Raw genomic sequence first — 24362 nt, 5'->3', positions numbered from 1 at the left:
CTCAACAATAATAGCTCAACATGTGTCAGGTCTATCTAAAGCACATGACATTTACACGCTTGACAGAATAACCTTCATTCATCTGAACTAGTGCTCTTCTATACCAGCTTATTACTGCTGTAAAAACTTCATTGAAAGTGTTTATTTCTGTGTGGCTGCGGTTTGATCGATTCTGCTTTCAAGTTGTCGTCCAGCGTCAGAGCCAAATCATAGCGAAACAAAAAAGCCAAGCAGCCAATGAAATATTCCAGTAAAAGTGCAGGAAATGTAAATCAGGGCATGTGCGCCTAAAGAAAGGCCCTCATGGTTTGGACGGCAGTGTGGAAAAATATTTTCAGAAAGAAGAGAATGTTGAGAGAAAAGGTATCTGACGTCACTGAGAGACGGGGATGAAGTTTAACCCAATGAGACCACCACACAAAACCTCATGATGGAAAACATGCGTGTCTGTGTGTGTGTGTGTGTGTGTGTGTGTGTGTGTGTGGTGGGAAGACGTGCTATATAATACTGAGCTGTTGCTTCAGGTGAAGAGTTAAACTGTATTTTTTACGAAATCAATAACTGAAGAGCTCCGATGCAAAACCCTCTAAGTGCGTCTGACATGTTTCCATGTAAATGAGCTTTTTTCATCAGACTCTTAATAGATTCTGCCACCAAAGTGTTATTTGTGAATGACTTGAGTCTGGGATTCTGCAGACGTGCTGCAAGCTTTCGTTTAATATCATGATCTCATTTTTGGAGGAGGTGGCGTTTAGAGGCTTTTGCATCTTTATTATTATAACAGAATATTTGATTTGATTTTAAATCATACGTTTGCATGTGAGTGAAACAGTTAAACCTTTAGCTTGACTGTAAACTTTTAATATAGTGTTTCTGTTTTAATGAAACTGTGTTGGCGTGAAACAGCAATAAACACATTCATCATGTGCTGTTTGTGCTCTTAAATTCTGGTTGTGTTGTGCAGTTAAGTGCAATAATACTTCATTTTCTACACCATATTTTGTGCATTACTGTATAATACGCTTATTGTTTTTCTTCAGAAATGTAGAAAAGAGTTTGTGTGTTAAAGGAATAGTTAACCCAAAAATAAAATCTGTCGTCGTTTTCTCATCCTCATGTTCCTCTAAACCTCTATGAGTTTCTTTATCAAGTTGAAAACAAATGAAGATATTTTGAAAAAAGACCACTGACAGTGCCCATTGACTTCCATAGTATTTGTTTATCCTACTATGGAAGAAAAAACATTGATTGATACACAACTGTACACACGTGGGTTAACTAATATTGATTTATTGAAGCTTTTTTTATGTGCATGTAATTATTACTGTCATGATGTGCATGTGTGTGAGTGTACAGTTATTTGTACTGTGTGTGTTTTTGTGTGTTTTTGTGTTATGTACAGTACTGTGTGCGTGTGTGTGTGTGTGTGTGTGTGTGATACTGGCACAGAGGTTTAGTTTTGTGTGGAGTAATTTCTCTGCTACTCTCAGTCTCTCTGAAATACTGGCAGCGTATTTGCTTCACATTTGTATTTGTGGCTGGAAAATGGGAATGGGGGTGAACTGATGTCTGCTAAAGTCATTAAAAAAATCTCTCTCTCTCTCTCTCTCTCTCTCTCTCTCTCTCTCTCTCTCTCTCTCTCTCTCTCTCTCTTTCTCTCACGCACACACATGCCAACACACACACACACACACACACACACAAACACGCACACGAGAGGTTTCTGTATGGAAAGTGAAAGGGTCCAGGTTGTACCGCCCACCAGAGCATCCAGCTGATGTATGGACTGTGTGGACTGAATATTACAGCGTTTAGTACTGAAGAACAAAAGACTTAAATCAGTAATTCAGTAATTTCATATCACAGTAAAAAACATGATACAGATAATACCCATATGGATTTTTTTTTTATTTGGCCCTTTCTAATTAAATCCCTTTCTGTTACATACCTGTCTTATTAATAAAACAACATGAGTGAGATGCGCTTAGAAAGGCAATTTAAGGAATCTCCCTCATATAAAAGGCAATATGGGGGGAGATAATGCGAATGAACAAAATTCGGTGCACACCTTCATAAAACAGGCATGCAATGAACAGAATATTGTGATGGATAATGGGTTTTGTTAATTAGGGAGGGTAAAGTATACGCACATGGAGGCACACTTAAATGAGGCTGTTTACACTTGGCATCAACATGTGCCCCCGTCGATCGGATCACAAGTGGACGACGTTAATGCCAGGTGTAAACGGTGTTCAAAACGTTTTGAGCTCGTCCACTTTCGACCACTTTCAACCACATCCAGAGGTGGTCGAAACCACATTCGATCGGATCGCTTTGGAGTTGCGGAACGCACATGTGGTTGAATGCGTTCGAACAGCCACACGCGACCGCCTTCTCTCCGCCCATTTATCTAATCTGAGGTATTAAACACAAGTTTTACGTCTTTTTTGACTTCTGGCGTGAACGTTCTGTGAACAGCGCTATTTTTAGCCTTTCATTGATAAAACTAAGCGGCTGATCTCCGTAGTTTCGTTTTGAAAGCGTGTGAAAGTTGCGCGATCCTATTTCATCAATTGCGCTGAAAATTCAAAGAAAGCTCTTACATCAGGGGTCGGCAAGTAACTTTGGCCGCGGGCCAATATTTTTTTAGCCAGTAGATGGCGGGCCAACTGTTGTTGGCACACTTACGTCTTATTTTGAATTAGCCTAGTATAGGCTATCTGATCTTTTGTCAAGAAACATTGTCTTTATTTCCTATTTAAAAGACGAAAGACGGCATTAAAAATTGCTAAAAACATGGTAATGGGTCTGTGTATCATTCGTTCAATCGTTTTTTTTCAAATTAAAAACAAAAATGAAAAAATTAACCACCACGGGTTTTCTGATTGTGTGCTCAGATAAAAAAATTAATTACTGGATTAGACATTTTTTTTATTTAACTCCTTTATAGGCATAATATATCAATGAAATCATTTTAAACAGATCAAGTACTATAGTGGTAATATTACAGGCATTTATGCTCTCATGAAATACTCTTACAGTCCGACTTTGGAACTATTCCTTTTTTTTATTAATATTTAACCGGGACACACACACAGCTAAGGTTTAAGGAGGTCTCCGCTGGACTGTTTTTTGTCCAGCTCCGACAAGGTTCTATTCATAGATTCATTTGTGTTCACCCGCTTTATTTCCCGACCTGACGGGTCCGCAAAACTTAACGTCACGTTTCGTTTCCAGAATCTCACATTCAAATGTCTCTAACGAAAAGAGACAGATAATTTTAAATGTTATACAAAAATTGTGTTCGTGCCAATAAAAATATTATTTTAACATTGTATTCATTGTATTTATAATGAAATATAAATAATAAATTAAATAGGACAAAACCTCTCACTCAAATTTCTCACCATCATAAACCGAGTTGGTTGCGGAGTTGCTGTTCAAATTGCTGAACATCCTCCTTTGCCAAATTTATAACGTTTTAAACGGAGGTAAAGATCAAAGAACTATGCGTTAGGAAAATTAATAATGGCTTTATTTTAATAGACATGTAAAACCATATTTTGGCGGATTACTTTCATTTTTTTTAACGAATTTACCTGCCCATTTAGTCTTAATAATTAACGGTAAACGAACTTGACTTGCTGTTTTCGAAGGCAGGTCGAACCTTAGGTCGGGCTCGAGCCCCAAGTTCAAGTAGCAGAAAACAACAGTATTCCTTTCAAATCTACTTTAAAAGTGTATTAGTTAAAATATTATTGCAGTAAAAGAGTTTATTTTTATCATATTTTGTAGTGGTTTCTAAAAGCCAGCAATTACTTTTCAGTAATTTGCAATGTCACGGAGTTTAACGTCTTCACGCGTGATGAATTGACATGATTTACGAGGTAAATTTGCAAATGATTCATGAAGTCTTACCTCTGCAATTATTTGATCGATTGTGTTTTAGAAGTATGCTCCAACTCTAATGACAGTTATGATCGCGGATGCGCTGGTAGAGAAAGAGAACGAGAAAAAGCGGCCCGTTAAGATAGCTATTATACGCATTTTTTTCAGGACATTCTTGCTATTTGTCAGTGTAGCAATAAATAATAATAATAATAATAATATACGCGAATAAATAATAATGAAAAAAGTTCAAAAGTCGGACTGTAAGCGAATGAGACTTACAGGAAAGCATGGTTGCTATTCAAACCCTTATTAAAACCCTTATTAAAATGTAATCTGTTAGTACCTGATCTGTTTAAATTTATTTCATTGGTATATGTCTGCTAAGGTGTTCAATTAAAATGTGTCCGAACCCGTTTTCATTCATTTTTTTATTTTTGATCTGAGCGCACATTCAGAAAACGAGTCGTTTGATTTTAGTTCAGGAAATAAATAGTCGTTTTTCTTTATTTTCTTTTTGGTTTTGATTTGAAAAAACGAATGAAGGAATGATACACGGGGACATTTTTGTAAACTGTTATTGTAAAATAAAAAAGTCTGATAAAAAAATAAAAATAAAAAACGGACTTCAAATTAATCCGGCGGGCCAGAAAATATTGCTGGCGGGCCACTTTTGGCCCGCGGGCCGCCAGTTGCCGACCCCTGTCTTACATACTCATGTACAAAACTCTGTGCAGCATGTTTACTTGCTAAACAAGCAGTGGACACTGACATTATATTAGATCGCGTCCATATAAACTCATTATTACTCCCGCTCGGGTTTGAATGACAGCAGAGAGACTCGCCCACCGTCTCACAGACCACCCCCTCATAGTATTCAGCACAGAAGCGGTCGAAAGTGGAGAAAAGAGACGGATTTAAATACCAGGTGTAAACGTAATGTGTCTCTCTCGTCCACTTGTGATCCGATCGATGAAAACACATCTTAATACCAAGTGTAAACAGCCCCAATGAAAGGGAACAGGTGATGGGGGATATTAATCGTATGGCCGAGAGAGGAATGGAAAAAAAGACTCTGTGTTTCACTTTAGGCATGTTCTCATGAAAGCAACAATATAAAAGCTTTACGTTAAGTGCAGACCCTTATAAAACCCTAAAATACAAATTTAAATGTGGCTTAATGCATCTACACAGTAATATTAAAACACCATATTCAGCAAACATTTTATTGATAAAAACATTCTGTGTACGGGCAAGCAGAAGATCCCAGAATAAGAACACAAACTGATAAAGGGCACGTTTGTTTCCTTCAATGAGAACAAGCAGATTCTGGGCTTTTCTGCTTGACCGAACATGTTTATTAATAAAATATTATAGTGTGTAGTGAATTTAGTGTATTTATATTAATGTAGTAAACAACGTAAAGAATAAGCCTAAACTGAATATTTCATTCTCAAAATTTTACGACTTTATTCTCGTTAAAGGTGCAGTGTGTAAATTTTAGCGGCAATCTAGTGATGAGGTTGTGAATTGCAACCAACGGCTCAGTCCACTGCTCACCTCCTGCTTTTGAAACACATAGAGAAGCTACGGTAGCCGCCACCGGACAAACATGTCATCGTTGGAGATAACTTAGTAAAAAAGTTTGTCTGTTAAGGGCTTCTGTAGAAACATGGCTGCACAAAATGGCGGCTACCATGTAAGGGGACCCTCTGTGTATGTAGATAAAACGTCTCATTCTAAGCAATAAACACATAACGGTTCATTATGAAAGGTCTTTATACACCCTTGATAATTTAGTTTTGTATATTACTTTGCATTTCTGTCAAGAGATCCTTCTAAAAATTACACACTGCACCTTTAAATAACGACTTTATGCTCGAAATTATATTTATTCTGACTTTTTTCTCGTTAAATAATGACTTGCATGACTTGTGTGATAATGACTTTAATCTCAAGATGGTTTTATTTTTTTATTTTAGCTTGGCCCTAATCCTCCTTTGTAAGGTTAAAACTAAACATATTTCCATATTCAAAAATATATTCAATTGAGGATTGCTTTTTACAAAATTAATTTAGATATTATAGATATTAGATATTAGATTATATATTTCAAATATATTTTTGGGCAGAGAAATTGTTTTTTTGCTGTATGTTGAAGTTTATATTTTAAATAGCTTTGGATAATTCAATACATTTTAATTTATGCATTTAGCAGATGTTTTTATCCAAAGTAACGATACAACATTTCATTATTTATATTCTATTTCAAATGGATGCATCTTGAAGTAAATATATCTAAATGGTTTGCTTCACTTATCTCTGTTTTTCTCTCAGCTCCACCTGCTGTCAGAGTTTTATTTTAAGAAATGAAGGTTCACACGAGTTCATCAGAAGATAGGCTTGATGTTTTGCTTGTGTTTTTTATTTTACACAATGTTTCTGTCCATATGTTTGTCCTTTTCTATGAAGATAATTTCAGGTGTCCTGACTCTGGTGTTTTGATAAATGCTGTAGTTGAGATGTTAAATAGTTTTGTGTCTACAGAGATGTTTACTGATGATCTTTGTAGTAATATAGATCTCTCCAAACAAGCACACCGGCTAAATAACGGTTGAATAATTGTCTTCTTTTCAACTTTTAATGTGAGCTCGGCTTTGAGCATCAATTAGAATCTCACAACACACAATTTCCACATAAGACATAAGTGTGATTTGGTTTACTTGGTAGCTTATTTTGGCAAAGCTGAGTGCATTCAATCATAAAAAATGACTCAAAAACATTATATTGTAGTGATTTGAGCGTGTCTGTTAATGGTTAACACATCTAAATACAGATGACGGAGATGGTGGCAGTCTGAGTTGTGTTTGTCAAGTTCATGTATCATTTTCACTGTCAGACTGCTCATACAGATTCCCAACATTCCTGCTGAAAAATTCCCAGTTGGAATGATTGAATCCATTGGCTGACTGTTAAGGGCTGGAGTGGAAATGTATAAATGATGACATAATACTGACATGGCTGAGCTTCAGTGATTTAAATGAGGAAAATACTCTTAAATTGTCATCTTCTCTTCCTGTTAATGTGCCAGATCTCCACATGCATATGTTTCTGTGGAATGACTGGAATCTTTTTCCCGCCACGTGCATCCCGTTTCTTCTGTGTGCCTGTCTGTGTATGTATGCATGCATGTGTGTCTGTGTGTGCATGCATGTGTGATCATGTTTGTGCATGTCTGTGTCTGCACATGCGTCTGTACACAGGTCGACACCCTGAGCATTTCATTCTGATTTCATTTCTTTATAAAGTCACATGCTGGTGTTGATAGATGAATGTCATGCAGGTGAAGTCTCAGCAGAACAGTTTACTTATAAACTAATTCATTTTTCTGTTTTTCCAAATACTTATTTCCTTACAATAATATGGGATGAAGACAGAAGCTGTTTAGTTTAAAGCAAAAGCATGTTTTTATAAAGGAGTGTGAAATAATGCCAGTTTTCTGTTAAATATTACTAACAGGTTTTCTGCTTGTCTGCCATTGGTTGGACAAACACACAAGTAGTCCCATCACAAACTACTCAAAGTAATTGGCTGAATTATTGTTGTGTCGTCTGTCAGCAAAAATGCTCTGACTCTGTTTGTGGTCCGCTGAAGGAAAATTCATATAGGTCTGGAACGACATAAATGATGACAGAATATTAATTTTTATAAGAAATATGATTGTGTAACTGTGTGTGGTTGTTTTGGCTGTCTGGAGGAAATCTGAGATCTGCTGTGGATTTTCTTATCCGTTCATAAGGAATGTTGGAATTGATTTTATGCGAGCTGCTGTATACTGTAGATGAATGTTTGAGACACACACACACACACACACAAAGAGAGAGAGAGAGACACACGCATGCGAGGTGAAAAATACAGTCATGCTGTCAGTGTGTTAATGTGTTGCACTGGAGGTATGAACATCTGTTGTGTGTGTGTGTGTGTTGGGTGTGAGTGGAGATTTTACACATGTCTCACAGGTGTTAGTCCTATCATGATCCAGCTTCTCTCTCTGTGTGTGTGTGTGGGTGTGTATTATTCAGAAACTCCTTGGAGTTTAGGGCACACATGGTAGTTATGGTGCACACACACGCTTAACCAGCTGTCTAATCAACCACAATAAGCTACAATATGAAGAGGTTTGTGTATACCTATAGTTCAGCTGGTTGTGCGTTTTGCTAGCAGCACTGAAGGGTTGTGGGTTCAATATTAGGAGATTGGGATGCTCCAATCAGGATTTTTGCAGCCGATACAGAGTACGGATTTCTTGTCATCATGATCGTCCGATACCAATGCCCGATACGGATTCTTCAAGCTAATTTTGTGCGCTCTTTGATGACTGTTACTTTTAACTCTTTTTCAAGATAAAGTAATAGCACAGATGTTGCTTTTGTTATATTATTTAATTAGTTATATTATTGTTTTATTAGATAATCAAGTTAATAGCACAACACATAAGCACATTAATTCTACAAAGAGCATATGTCTGTTTAAAGTAATGAAAATAAAACACTTCACTGTATGAATTGTACATACATGTAAAACAGTTCTTCAGTCATGAGCAGAGAGTGATTTTTTTTTCTTTAATATTATTGGCAAATAAATTAGGTTACTGTAGCTTTAAGATGTGAGGGAGATCTTTGCTCTGTACTCGTGCTGAATGACAGACTGTGTCTGTGTGTGTGCGTTTAGTTTACGTGTACAATAGCAGCTCAAGCGTGCCACACAAGCCCTAATAAATGAAGCCAAAATGTCTCGATCGCCCCAGTGACTGGTCCCAGTATAGGTCAAAACCCCCCCTCCCCCATGTTATTCAATGGGACTTGAGTCCGACTAAACAATTTAATTAATTACAATTAAATTATCTTTTTTCCCAAGCTGGTTTCTGTCATTTACTGGAGTTTTTATCATGCTGATGTAAATTGAAGTGTTTGTTTTAAAAATAAGTTTGTTTTTAGTTAGTTATTTAATGTTATTAAAACGTTGGTGTGACGTCATGATTGACAGCTGTGATATGTGCATTCTGCGAGAGCGAGGGTGTGGCCTTGATTTTTCAGCTTTACTTCCTGCTCACTACTGCGTAGGACTGGTCCCAAAATTGTCACACCCTATCGGGACACTGAGGGCTTCACTTTTCGTCAATGGAAAAGAGCGAACGTGTGTTGTCCATCTTTTTTTACAGTCTATGGAGCAGCTCAAGTAAAATAATTGTAATTGTCAAAACTTTATAAGGCATGCAAATAACAAACTTTTGACATGAAGATGCAATGTCTGTGATAGATATGTTGTATACGCTGTTTGGTGGGGATGTGAAGATGTGTGTTAGGCCTTATAGAAAATACACATATCTATCTGAAGGCAAATCCAAATTTGCAGGTTGCACATGAGCAATGGGTTGTAAAAATGCTCACACTGTGTAAAAATGGTCTCCAATTGTGCATGCATTCAGGAGCCCTATTATGACAAAAGTAAAATATAGCTGCAAGCAGCAATACCAGGGTCAAGCCAAAAGGGCACAGAATGAAGTAATGTTGAGTTAGATGAGCAGATTAAAGAACCTAAGGAAACCTTATGATTTCAGATGAGATAAATGCTAAATAAATCAACAAAAATAATCTATGTTCTTGCACATTGCAATCGTCTCTCTCTTATTAAGAATCAGGGAACACTAGGTATCACTAGAAAAATTGGTGGTGCTTGCTGTGGCAAATCTTTGGACACAATGTTACAACAAGGTAAATGAGTCAAAAGAGCCCACCCCGTGTCTTTACGATGTTCTGATGCAGAGAAAAAGCTCTTCCAAAATGGTTGCTAGGATATTCTTCCACCAATGATTATTATCCAAGCCATGAAAGGAAATATTCATGATGACTTAAGGTTTTAGATGTACTGTAGCAGTAATTTTAAAAATTGCCATTGGCGAGGTGGCTAATTTGAAGGTGTACATCACCTATTCACCCCTCTCCACTCAAAAAGTGCAGCGCCAGGTAAGGGGTTAAACCAACTTAAGGGGCTCGCACACCGGACAAGGGCGCCGTGCCACAAATCTAAAAACAGAACACATTATTTTCTATGAATGTACACACACTGCCGGCGTCTATCCGCTGTGACTCTGCTAAAATCCCTGTCGCGCAACTCACATAGTTTTAATAACATTTAATAACATCATATTTGTCCCAAATCATTAACGATTAAAGGTGGAGTCCACGATGTTTGAAAAACGCGTTGGAAAAGGAGACGGGCCGACTACCAAAACACACTTATAGCCAATCAAATCAAATCAAATGCCGGGTTGCGTATGTGTGGGGCGGGTCTATCAACAGAAGGTCCAGATTCTATTGGGGTAGGGGCGTGTTTGTTTAGGTGATTTCAAATATTAACATTGGCTTTCAAACATCATGGACTCCGCCTTTAACATAGGCTGCTAACTCATATTTTGCATCTTGAAGTAGACACTATCTAAATAAGCTATTTAATGTGTACGTCTGGTGTACGATTCCCTGCGGGTTTTCCTACACGGGGTGTGTCGCTTCTCGTCCGGTGTGAGACCCTCTTTAATGTGGTTTGCTGGGCTACCAGTATGGTCAGTCTGGTTTATTTAGATGGTTACACCAGTATAATGTCAATTTCTTAGACTGGCTTTCATCAGTAGGGTTAGCTAAAGGTTATTAGATTTAGGTTTCTTGGCTGGTTTCTAGGTTTGTCATGTTTACACTTGAATTTAGAGTTTAAATATTCAGATATGAGTTGATGTGTTCAGGTTAATCAGAAAATTGACATTTTTACTTTCTTTTGCTTCAAAAGTAGATCATTTAGACAGCACTGGTCACAATTGCTTCCTGAAGGTAGATTCACATTATAAGTGATTCTGTCGCTGTGTGTCGCTTGTCTCTTTCAATGAGGTTGTTAGGAAGCGTTTCTAAATCCGGTTGTCATAAACAAACGAGTACTGTCCACTTCTGTTGAGAGACGGATGATGTGAACTCCACTGCTTTGTTCGCATTGGTAGTCGGTCCCGAAAGTCACTCATAATTTTCATAAAGTTAAACTTTTCTCAACTTTGTCATGCGACTGGGCACGCCGAATCTGGTTGTCAATGGTCACTGTTGCCAGATGTTGGCAAGCTTTCACTGAAATCAATGAGATTGCATTGCTCTGCTACTGCTAGTCACTGCTCGATTTATTCAACAACGTGCTAGGCCAAGGGTCAAACAGAAATTGCATGTTGCATTAGTTGTACATTAATGAAATTGTGTCGTTTTTAAATTTTGACATCCCTAAAAAACACATCAGAGAAATGAGCCAAGACTTTGAGTTTAGACTTCTTGTCTGTCTAAGCAACATCCAAACAGATTCATTTACAGAAACCTTTTCTTGGTTTCAATTTGCACTTTTATTCAGACTTTTGGAATTGAACCAATGATCTTTACTCCATGTTAATGTAATGCACTACATATCTGTATTTAACAACTACTAGTCAGTTGTGTCAGTCTGAAAACTAAACACAGTGTTTGTTTGTTTTTCAGAAAAATGATTAAAAGTCTGAGTGGATTCTTTCTGACTCGAGGTTTGGGCTTTGCAGTTCAGTCAATCCGATTGAAGTATCCAGATTAATGTGAGATAATCTGCAGACAGTCAGTGAGTTTATGATTAATGTCTCTCTGTTTCATCTCTCTGGATCTATAGCAGGAGTTCTGTCAGTACATTACACCGAGTACTAATGGTTTTCCTGATAGAGATGTTTATAAATCGTGATGTAACGTCAACTCTTGCGCTGTGATCTCAGATCAGATGTTAGTAGGGATGGATGCTGTATTCAGTAGTTGTAGTGATTTTTTTGGTCTATATCAAATTGAGCAAAAACATTTTTATTGGCTGTGGAGATTTGGGCTTTAACGTTGTGTGTGCGCTCAGACTAGTTTCATGATTTGTGAGTGAGCGTGTTTACTGAAGCGACTCTACAGAACGACATTGTGTCATTAGCAGGTGATAAAGTGTCTGGGTTCGAGTTTGTGATCCCTTTTCAATGTGAAGTCTTCCCCATGACCTTTCACCTCTACGGGTCATCCTCACACTTTGACCTTCTCGTTCATAAATTCTTTGTCACCTTGGAGAATTCGGTCCTGTTCTCTGATTGGCCGAAAAGCGTTTTTACTTGTACTTATCATTACAGTGTTTTCTTTGACCACTGCAAGTATAGCAACCCTTCTGTTGTTAGGGTCGATGTACTAAAATACGTAAAAGGAATATTGTCTCCACTTAAACAAAAAGATCTCAATGTTTGCCACTGTTTACAATAATATTAGAAGTTTCTTGTCTTTTTCATGTGACGACTTATTTGAATGAAATGGACTTATATAGATTTAGTTTGTGTATGTGTTTAGGGCTGTCATGATTAATCGTGTGTCCCATTAAAAATGCCTGTCTGAAATCGATTCTAAATCGCAAGGCTGCGATTCTATGTTTCATGCACAGCTTGTGCGTGTACTATGGCATTTTGTCAGTAGGAAGTCCTTATCAATCTAAAATCAATTTAATTCAATTTTATTTATATAGCGCTTTTCACAATAGTTAATTGTTTCAGAACAGCTTTACATTAATAGATGTATGAAACAGAGGAAAACGAGCATAGTAATAATGTAACGTATACAGTAAAGTAGTAAGTTAAACCAAAGGTGGCGGACTCTCCAGAGGATGAATAAACCCCCTAGGAGAAAAACCCTCCTAGCTAGTCCAGGGGGAAAACTCCTAGGAGGGAAAAAACCCTTGAGAGAGATACATATATACAGGGAGTGCAGAATTATTAGGCAAGTTGTATTTTTGAGGATAACTTCTGTTATTGTACAACTACAGTGCTCTTGGTCAATTCAAAATGTTAACAAACCCTCAAACCTGAACATTTAAGTAGTAAAAGTGAAATTTTGGCTTTCTTAAGAGAATATTTCTATGTACATCATTATTAGGCAACTATTAGTGTGCAGAATTATTAGGCAACTAAATGAAAAACAAAGATTTTACCATCTCACTTGTTTTTTTCACCTGTTAAAGTGAGAATAATAAACAAACTCTACATTTACAAAAAATATAATAATAAAACAATAAAAAATAAATATATAAACTCAGTGACCAATATAGGCACCCTTCTTTTCGATAACAGTCACAAGCCTTCCATTCACAGATTCAGTCAGTTTCTTGATCTGGTCTGAACCAACATTTTGTGCAGCCACAACCACATCCTCCCAGACACTGTTCAGAGAGGTGTACGGTTTACCTTCACTGTAAATGTCCTGCTTAAGAAGGGATCAAAAGGTCTCAATAGGGTTTAAGTCAGGTGAAGAAGGGGCCATGTCATTAGTTTTTCACCTTTAAAAGCCCGAATACACTGCACGATTTTTTGTCCTCTTATACGATCATTAGCTTATCAAACTGTGCGACATGTATCGTTTAAACTCGGGTACGAGAGGCATGTAGACTGTACGATGATGACACGGAAGCTTCGGCGGCTGCGTCACACGTTGCGCAACGTCACCAGCATGCGCTCGTGGTAAACAAATACCGGCGCGCAGGTCGTAGCAGCAAACACACTGTGCGGTGATCATGCCAAATTTCTGACACTGCCAGAAAACTATCGTAGGCTATCTTTGGACGCAAGACCGGGAAAACGGCCGTCTTTGAACCTTTCTCACTGTACGACATAGGACCACCGATGGAGAGCCACGATCACAGAAATCGCGACGATAGTTTCACGATGGCAATCTTTCGTCTGGGACAGCCAATTGTCGTGCAGTGTATCCCGGGCTTAAGGCCTTTACTGGCCAGCCACTCAGTTGAGTACTTTGATGCATGTGCTGAAGCGTTGTCTTGCATAAAAAAGTCTTATTGAAAGATGCAGATTTTTTCCTGTACCACTGCTTGAAGAAAGTGTCTTCTAAAAATTGGCAGTAGGTCTAAGAGTTGTTTTTTATTTCCATTTTCAACCCAAAAAGGTCCAACAAGCTCATGTTTAATAATACCTGTCTGTGCCTGCCTGCCTGTAATGTAGAAGACACTTTCTTCAAGCAGTGGTACAGGAAAAAGTTTGCATCTTTCAAGAAGACTGATTATTTTGTAAGACAACGCTCCATCACATACATCACACTTGCACACTTGCACTCCACTGCATGGCTGGCCAGCAAAGGCCCCAGAGATGAAAAACCAGTGCCACGGCCCCCTCTTCACCTGACTCAAACCCCATTGAGAACTTTTGAGGCCTTCTTAAGCAGGACATTTACATTGAAGGTAAACAGTACACCTCTCTGAACAGTGTCTGGGAGGCTTTGGTTGCGTCTGCACAAAATGTTGGTTCAGACCAGATCAAGAAACTGACTGAATCCGTGTATGGAAGGCTTGTGACTGTTATTGAAAAGAAGGGTGGCTATATTGGTCACTGAGTCTATATATTTTTTTATTTTTTATTGTTTTATTAATTTTTTTTGTAAATGTAGAGTTTGTTTATTATTCTCAGTTTAACAGTTGAAAAAAAAAACAAGTGAGATGGTAAAATCTTTGTTTTTCATTTAGTTGCCTAATAATTCTGCACACTAATAGTTGCCTAATAATGATGTACATAGAAATATTCCCTTAATAAAGCCAAAATTTCACTTTTACTACTTAAATGTTCAGGTTTGAGGGTTTGTTAACATTTTGAATTGACCAAGAGCACTGTAGTTGTACAATAACAAAAGTAATCCTCAAAAATACAACTTGCCTAATAATTCTGCACTCCCTGTATTTATATATATAAATACTATTGGGGTATGTGAACGGCTAAGCGAATTAAACTGATTCCACCGGTGGTCGCTGGTCAGGCATCGGCTGGGCATCACGTAGAAGGACGGTCAGTAGATCAGCGGTGTGATGACCTTTACAGTTGCAGGAACTGGGTCTGTATGTCTCATTGTTCTCAGGGTCGAGGAAGAGACAGGGAGAGAGAAACAATATCCTATTAGCGTAGGGGCTGTTCACATGTAATGCAAGTGTCATACAGTATAGTGGTTTAAGTCAGCTCGGTTCCAGACTGGCTAACTATTGCAGCATAAGTATATTACCCAGTGTGAGGTATGTGAGTGCTTTGTTCTAGACAAACTCACTATAGCGGGATAAGTACATTTACTGGACATTTTATGTGAATGCTTTGTTAAAGAAGAATGTCTTAAGTTTAGCTTTAAATTGATCGACTGTGTCTGATACTCGAACATTATTTGGTAAATCATTCCAGAGCTTAGGGGCTAAGTAGGAGAAGGATCTACCACCTTTAGACACTTTTGATATTCTAGGGGTAATTAAGTGACTAGAATTTTGTGAGCGCAGTTTACGTGGTGGATTGTAATTCTGATAGTAGTTCTTTAATATACGAGGGCGCTAGGCCATTTAAGGCTTTGTAGGTAGTTAGTAATATTTTAAATTGTATGCGATATTTAACTGGTAGCCAATGTAAAGATGCCAGAATTGGACTGATGTGGTCATACTTTTTTGATCGAGTAAGCACTTTTGCGGCGGCGTTTTGAACCAGCTGTAACTTATTTACTTGATTTGCGTGACATTCCCCCGAGTAACGAATTACAATAGTCTATTCTAGAGGTCATAAAAGGGTGGATACTGGATAAGCTTTTCTGCATCTGATGCAGACAGCATATGGCGTATTTTTGAGATATTTCTAAGATGGAAGAATGCTGTGCGGCAGACGTTGGAGATATGGCTATCGAAAGATAGATTGCTGTCGAACATCACCCCTAAATTCTTAAAAGTGGAAGATGGCACTACCGTGCAGCCATCTATGGGCAACTTGTAATCTGATATATTATGTTTGGAGCGATTTGGTTCAATAATAAGTATCTCTGTCTTATTGGAGTTTAGCATAAGAAAGTTATGTGCCATCCAGTCTCTAATATCACTAATGCATTATGAGTCGGAGTCGTTTATAACGTGCATTTAAAAAAACAACACTTGTTAAATAAAAATCATTCAAAATATTTGTATTATCATGGAAATACCTCAAACAATTTGAAGAACAGCGATATAAATATATTCCTGTAGACATTTGCTGGAATAGCGTTTGTTATAAATATGCTACTACTTCTGTGGCACAAAGGGAGTTTCTGCACAAGAGCGCCTCCTAGCTTTTGGATGTGCTGGAATTTCACCGTAATTCATTAAAATTAATTAATTGAGAAACACGCATTTGCACGGTTAATTGTTACAGTCCTAGTATGCATGTTGTTTGAGTTTTCTGCACTGCGGGTTGCTGACTCCATCGCCTTGTATGTCCAGTTTTGGTTTTTACGACACATACAGAACATCTGTGACGTTTTCTGATCTAGCAAGTGTCTCTACTGTCATCTCTGTACCCAGACAAACTAATTCAACTTTAAAAACATAACTCGCCTTGTTAAACAACCAAATAACTTTAAAGACATATGATGAAAATCTGACTTTTTAAGTGTAAGTGCTTTAATTGGGTCCCCAGTGCTTCTATCAACCTAGAAAATGTAAAAAAGTTCAAACTAATAACTTAGTTTTGGTAAAAAATTCTGTGCAAGCTTGTGAAAAATAGATCATTCAGATTTTGCCTGTTTTGTAACAGGTAGCGAGTCTTACTATAATAATACCACCCATTAATCTGCACTATTCAACCACGACACATTTAGTGCAGAGAGAAAGATTTTTTGAAAGAAAGTTTTTTGATAGCACAATTGGGTTTCAATTGAACAAACCACCATCTTTGTGCCCAGTGTTTGCATTTCGTCAGCTCATTTGCATTTTAAAGGACACACCCCAAATCCAAATATTTAAATAAGGTAAAATAATTTGATTCGACTCAAAATGTCTTGTTGAATGAGATAAATCATGCATTCCTTTATTAAACTAAAACACTTTTTAGTCAAGCTAAACACATTGCATATCAAGCATTTATAACATATCTCATCTGTGCATTAATGGCTGTTATGTTAAATAAAGTTGATTAATTAAAGTTGTTGCCGCCTCTCGCACACTGGCAGTCCAAATTTTTTTAGGGTTTATAGGGAATATACTTACAGGCCCTGGAAAGTTTTTGAAAAATATACATACATAGATACAGGTCATTGAAAGTGCTTGAATCTATTTTATGCAAGAATTGTCCTGGAAAAAAAATCCATATTATTCCCTGTGTAGTGTAGGATAATATCATAAAAATTCTAGACTTTTTAAGCACACGTGCTAAACTGCTTTAAATGCTTATATCTTCTGTATGTGAATGTTGATTCATACCAAAATGCTTTTTTGCATAGTTGTGTTTGACACATGAAAACGTCTCGGGTTATGTATGTAACTGTTGTTCCCTGAGAAGTGAACGAGACGCTGCGTCTCTCTTGCCATACTTCCTGCGTCCCTGTAACGCCGTCTTTGGAAATATTTCAGATAGTGATATACTTCCTGACTCCTGCATCACCCTGTCTTTGTCGTTAAGCTTCATCATTGGTTGAATTTGATATACACATTCAGACGCACTTACATCTGGAGGCGTCCCCAAAGTGTCACCGCAGTGATGCAGCGCAAGTTCCCTCAAAAGTGAACTGTAACAATGTATCTTGAAAGGTAACACAATGTAACCTTGCTCTCACTTGAAATGTGTCCCCACATTTAGTCCTTGAAGTTGAGGGTATTGGACCTGGAAAGTCCTTGAAAGGTCCTTGAATTTGAAGTTAACTAAAGTGTGGAAATCCTGTACTTACTTTAAGTTTACGTATTTATCTGTGTTTAAACAAAATGAGTGTTAAAAGTGAACTGGCTGATGGACTGAATCTGTCACACTCCATCACAGACAGACAGACAGACAGACAGACAGGTGAAAGGTGATGATTACGGTGAAAGCTGAGCTGATGTGCTTATTAAAAACTGTCCACATCCTATTCACCATCTGCTGCTGGGATTTACCTGTAAAACTGCTCATAAAGCCAGACAAATATTTGTGTGTATCTGTGTGGGATGTAAAAGCTTATTTGATTACATGAGACATTTCCCAAATCTGTTTCCCAGCCTAACAGTAACTCCCGGTGCGGGACCGTTAACATGTTCAAGATGATAAAACATTTAGTGTTTCTGTCTCCAGTTTGTTTTACAGCTTCAGCACCTCAGCCAAACCAAACTCTTTAAATATAATGATTATCTCTCTCAGAACGGAGGGGGTTGGGAGATCTGTTCTCAGATCAGATCGGTTTCTTTCTTCTTGCATGCCACAGTTATTACAGCAAAGCTTACTTTAACTTAATGAAACATTACTGTGAATTAAAGAGGGAGCGAGTGGAGAGAGAGAGAGACTGCAGCCAGACACTGAACGTCTCCAGCGATGTGAATGGTGAAGTAATTGGCAGCATCTCTTCTGTGTTTGGTGTCTGACTGTGCATGTAATTGGCCTTTTTATGCTCTGCGGTTCTTTTGTTAGAACGCTCAGATGTTGAAGAAAATATTACAACTCATTTATCTCCTGTAGTCTGCTGCTTTCAGTCCTGATTTCATTTGAAAACACGCCTCTTGTTTGCCTGCGGTTTTGGACATCTGGTTTGCTGAAATGTGCTTTAGACCATATAAAGCTGGATCAGCACAAATGTACAAGATCATTTAACAATCTTTAATCATCATTAATGTTTTCTTATCCTCTGATCTCTGGAGGTCCACGTGTGTAATGGAAACTTTGCATGCAGTGTACACTAAATCTGTTGAGGTGCTCCTCTTTAATTCAAATCTTTGAGTTTTGTCTTTCAGGAGTGCCATCTATTTATTTTGTATTTGTGTGTGTGTGTAAATGATTTTAATTCAGTAATGACATTATTATAGTCTGATTGTGTCTCATTTGTGTGTTTGACAGATCAAGAGCTCTAAATGTGAGACGGAGATTCAGGCTTTAACACTGAAGAGTTTGTTGTACCTGGAGCGTTACATGTACTTGATCCTCTTCAACACATACCTGCATCTGGAGAAGAGAGACTCGTGGCAGCGCTCCTTCAGCGACTGGATGATACAGGTGACGTCAGATAAATGCTAATGCTGCGTACACACCAAAAGTGAAGCATCACGTTCCTCGCTCTAGATTACTTGCGGGATTTAACTTCGTGGCATGCGAATTTTTGCAACAATTGCGCCACCCAATTTGCATCATTCGCATGGCCCCATGCAAATTCACGTTTATTGGTGTCTTTACATGTAATGTACTCGCACAAATTGATGAATTCGCGTTTGGTGTGTACGCCCCATAACAGCCGTTTTGTTCTGAAACTGCTAGGAATGTGTGAACAGCCACTACGGTTTGTTACCATCCCTAACTAAAGTCATCATGAAACATCAGTGAGGTTTCAAGGTTACGATCAGGGGTTTTCAAACTCTGGGATAAAGTAGGTCATGTAAAGTTGCTTGGTAACTCTTTACTTGAAGTGGTGTGCATAAGACTTACATGATACCTTCATAATCATGACATGACACGTGTTATAAACATGAAGGAGATTTTATGCACGTTTATTACAACTTTCATTGAGTGTCATTCGTTTAGTTGTGTAGTTTTTTATGCAGGGATGGCATTGTTTGAGATGTCTTTGTTATGACAACTTGACATAACTAAAAAAAACATAACTGACCACTTTTTACCTGTGGTACAAATATAATTTGTCATTTAAATGTCATTAAGTGTTAGTGCTCTGTCATATAGTTTTATACCAGCGTCATGAATATTCTTCAGTTCATAATGTTTTTTTTTAAGTTTCCTCCAGGTGTTTAAGAAATAAAATCCAATAATCCAATAATAATAATAATTAAAATTGATAAAATTGTATTTTATTACATTTGGAGGCCAGTTCACCTAAATAAAAATAAAAACTGTACAATAATGGGTTGTGCCATGCAGCGTTGGGTCCAAATAGCTGCAAAAACAGTTAATTACATTAAATAAATTACATTTCTTTGTTAGTTTTTTATTCTATGTCATAAATGTTTAAGTTCTGTTAGTAGTGAGTTATTTATGTATTGTGCTCATATATAAAGTTAATTATAATTTTGAAATGTCTCTTGCATTTTGTTTAAAATTATTTGAAATAGTATTAACACTTATTGACATTTCAATGACGAATTATATTTGTACCACTGTAGTTGAGGTCAAGAAAAATATTCATGATGTTGTTATAAAACTATTTGACAAAGTATTAACACTTAATGACATTTAAATTACAATTTAATGTTATGTTAACCCATAAAGCTAGGTTCAGGGTTTCCCGCAGCATATTTCAGTTAAGGCGGCCCGCCTAAGCTTGGAAACCCTACCGCCTTAACTAGCTCGTCCAAAAAAAAAAATGCTGCACAAAAGGTTGTCAAGTGCATCTCAGAGAATAATGCGTTGGACGCGCGCCACACGGCCGAAATGAGAAAGACGTGGTCCGGACCGTCACTGTCTGGAGGATAACTAGCCAGTTGATAAAATATCTCAGAGAATAGCGCAGACACGCTTCACACCGGGAGTGTGCACACACACCATACGGCTGAAATGAGATAAGACTTGGTCCGTCATCTTGAGGATAGCCAGTTGATAAAACGCGTGTCCGTGAGAACTGTAAGTGGACTTATTTTTTGGGTTTATTAAAGCCTTTTTTTGTATTAGTCTACAGTTCTTGCAAATTTAAAGTAAGTTAGCTGGTGATTTTGTTGTTTGAGCAACCTGCTAGCTAGGTTTCACGTGCCTGTTGATTCGATATAATTGTTGAGCGCTCTTGCTCACTTTATGCATGTGCATTATTTACATGCTGCAGTTACACTCCTTTAAGATAATGTAATTAATAGTGGGAAATAATCTGTTTTTACCATCTATCATCGTTCGCCGACGTTCTACAACATCTGCTTTAGTTTGTGTTTATTAACACTTTAGTTTCCCTTCATCACGCAGCTATTCCTGTTAGAGGTAAAAACAATAAATTCATTAATAATCAAGTATGTGTTCATTTTCTGTCATAGTTTCTTCAAAATTAAGTTTAATTTGAGTGTTTTCAAAATAAATATTTTATTTATTTATTTTATTAAAATATTTTAATTTTCATCATGATGCATACACCCCGCCCCTTTGATTGCCACACCCTTGGCCACGCCCACCCGCCCAATCCTACCACCTTAACTAACACATTTTCTAGGTAGTTTCTTAAGTTTGATCATTATTCTGCTATGTCATGTTTATGACAGATTTATGACAAGTTATGATGTATTGGTTTATGTGTCAAGTTGTCATAACAAAGACATCTCAAACAATGTCATCTCTCCATTAAAACTGACATAATTGAACAAATGACGCTTAATGGCGGTTGTCATAAATGTGCATGGAATCTCCTTCATGTTTGTGGCACGTGTCATGTCATGATTGTGAAGGTGTCATGTCAGTACGCACACCTCTTCAAGTAAAGTGTTACCAGTTGCTTTGCTATTGTGGTGAATGACACAAAAACAGTTTAGTCCAATTAATGACTAGCAATGACAATGATTTTAATAATAATAATTATAAAAGAGGTAAAATGTGTATTTCATGCAGGGTTCCCACGGGTTATGAAATTTCTGGAATATCGTGGAATTTTAAAATGTCTATTCCAGACATTCCTGATAAGAATGAATAAATGTGTTTTTATATGAAGTCATGGAATATCAGGCATTTTTGTTTGTGACTTTTGGCCGTTTATTAGCATTGTTGACTCATTTCAGGCATTTATGCTAAATTTGATAAACTCACGGTGTACACTACATTATCCAGACTCACGGCATCCTGGACATCGATCATGGAAATTCAGGTTTTTGTCAGTGAAAGTCAGGGAATTTAACATTTGGCTTGGATTGGGAACCCTGTCATTTTAAATTTAAAATATGTTGGTCGACTATACCTATTTGAGTGGGTCGCAAAATGAAAAAGTTTGGGAACCACTGGTTTAGAAGAGTCTGTGATGTGACACATTTTAGGACAAATAAAAAAATGTATGTTCAGTATCTCAAACATTCATGTGTGTCATTTACTAAGACGTTCATCTAAACTGTTCCCAACATTTGTGTTTTTTAAGCTGCGGGTCTTTTTTCATTTAGACGTTTTCTCTGTTGTGTATGAGTTTATATTAGCATTATTAAAGGTCTTGTAAGGTCTCATGTAGAGAGGTTTAGCTGTGGTTAATGATCAAGTCTGGAATTTACTGCCATTCCAAACAAGTGACTGTTGCCCCCCTGCACCCAATATTGTGGCTTCTCCTGCACGAGTTACTGGAAACTTCTGCACACAGAATACAAGATTGAACTCCTGAATGTGAACTGTGGGATGTAGAAGTAGAAATAGATTTAGATTGAGATAACTCCGTCTATGTAAAAGTGTTTTTCTATAAGTCCTTTGTGTGTTGAGCTGGAGTTAAAGGTCACCTGTAGGGTCTCTCTCTCTATATATGTTATACAACACATCTAGATCATGCTGAGGTTGTTTAAGGCTTCAGAGCTCAGTGTGAGGTTGTGTAGATGTTTGTTTATAAGAGCTGTTCGATTCATGCCAGAAGCATCATTGAGTTTTAAATGATGAGCAGTGATGAACATGAGCCTGATAACCTCAGATGACTGATGGGATGGCAGGGACACAATCGAACCTAAAACCATTGCATTGCTTATGTCATGATCAACCAATTGAACATCTATCTCTCTCTCTCTCTCTCTCTCTCTCTCTCTCTCTCTCTCTCTCTCTCTCTCTCTCTCTCTCTCTCTCTCTCTCTCTCTCTCTCTCTCTCTCTCTCTCTCTCTCTCTCTCTCTCTCTCTCTCTCTCTCTCTTCATTGACAGTCTGTTTGATGAGGTGATTTATGGTCAGTAATATTGTGTGTTTGTCAGGAGATTTCTCTTCCTAAAGAAGAGCAGACGTTGATAGATGGATCTTTGCTCACATAAAGTCTGTGTGCCTACACTGCAGATCTGTTTGTGTGTGTGTGTGTGTGTGTGTGTGTGTTCTGTCCTTGTTGTGTCAGGTTTGTGTTTTCCTTCTGAGGAATCTGTGTTAAAGGATTCACATCTGAATCAGTGATGGTTTGTATTGTAAATATTTGTTATTAAATTTCCAATCAGACTATTGAAGCTCGGCTGTAAATAAATATAAACTCGATAAACCGCTACAAAATGACTTTTAAAAGATATTTTACAGCGAGATTATTATAAGTAATAAGTAGGGTTGGCCATCTTTCTAATGTATCGATTCCGATACCAAATTTGGTTCCGCTTATCCAATCCAATTCCTAACGATATTTGGTTTCAATTCCAACTGGGGTGAAATGCAATAAAATTCAAGTCTTTATAGATCTAAAATACTTATTTTGTGCCATTACGACTTACAGCTGATCACAAAAAGGAGTCTGTAAACTTTTAAACAAACGTGGCTAGGCTAGCTCAAAATAATTTTAAATAATTTTCCCTTGTAACATATAACCTACCTAAATGATGCTGACTCAACAACAGAAAATGCATGCAGCCCTTTCACTATAAATGTTGTGATCAATCTGTTACACAGTTTTTTCCTGTGTGAGTCTTCTTTTCGAAGCAAGGAAGAAGGGGGTCTCACATATAGCATGTGCCGGCTACTGTCAGCGGAGGCTAATAAAAAGCACTCGGCAGAGTTGGCACTCAGGATGGGGCAATGCATCATAAATTAGTTTGTCACAATAATTACACTTAGCTGTCTTTTTGCAAAGTGGGCTTATGGGTCCGATTTGGTCTTATGGATTCAATTCCGTCTTATGGATACGATTCTGTAGGGATGGGCGATATGGCCTAAAATCCATATTGCGTTATACATTGCAGCCTCTTGCGATAGCGATATGTATTGCAATATAATAATTTCAATAGACTCGTTTCGGAACAGGTTATATAGACCCTTACAAAAGCCAAACTGCTAAAAAAGTAAGTAAAAGTAAACAGTCATGGCCAGATTAGTCTTGCAGGGGTGTCCAGATTTTTTGTGTGGTGATCTACTTTTAAAATGATAAAGCCGACAAGATCTATCTGCTAAAAAACACAGTTAATTATTTTTATAACACTAAACACTTTAAATGCTTGTGGGGACTATACTGCATATATATATATATATATATATATATATATATGAAGAGTTTGGTTCCAAAACGCAATAAACGCCATTTTTGAAAAAAATGAGTTACTGCCAGAATCAGTATTATATCAGGTCAGTATTATAAAGTAAATTCTTAATTTTATGCAAAATCCAATTTCCGCAGTGTTATTCTGTCATCTTTTCTCCCTTTTTTCCCTAAATGCAATAAACGCCACTCCCCCTTTTCTACAGAATGCCATAAATCCACTCCTCCACAGATTACAGCGCACCATTCACGCAATGTAAACAAAGAATGGCGGCGCGCTGAGTACACG

At 37.4% G+C, this 24362-nt stretch overlaps 1 protein-coding gene across 9 annotated transcripts in view; it reads left to right on the top strand.

Annotated features, from left to right (window-relative positions):
- The window catches only part of pald1a (phosphatase domain containing paladin 1a), a 62260-nt gene that overhangs the window by 34492 nt on the left and 3406 nt on the right, over positions 1–24362 (top strand). For 7 of the 9 annotated variants that reach the window (XM_073867252.1, XM_073867253.1, XM_073867258.1 and 4 more), the window contains one exon: positions 18812–18967. In XM_073867252.1, the coding sequence (XP_073723353.1) occupies positions 18812–18967 (156 nt within the window). Of the gene's footprint in view, positions 1–11453; positions 11566–18811; positions 18968–24362 lie in introns of those variants that run through there. The other 2 variants (XR_012369365.1, XR_012369364.1) reach the window with 2 other exon arrangements.

Source organism: Misgurnus anguillicaudatus, chromosome 4, assembly GCF_027580225.2.
Source record: "Misgurnus anguillicaudatus chromosome 4, ASM2758022v2, whole genome shotgun sequence".
Taxonomy (NCBI): Eukaryota; Metazoa; Chordata; class Actinopteri; order Cypriniformes; family Cobitidae; genus Misgurnus; species Misgurnus anguillicaudatus.
Note: the sequence above shows the minus strand (reverse complement) of the source record. Positions and strands in the feature narration are given on the sequence as shown.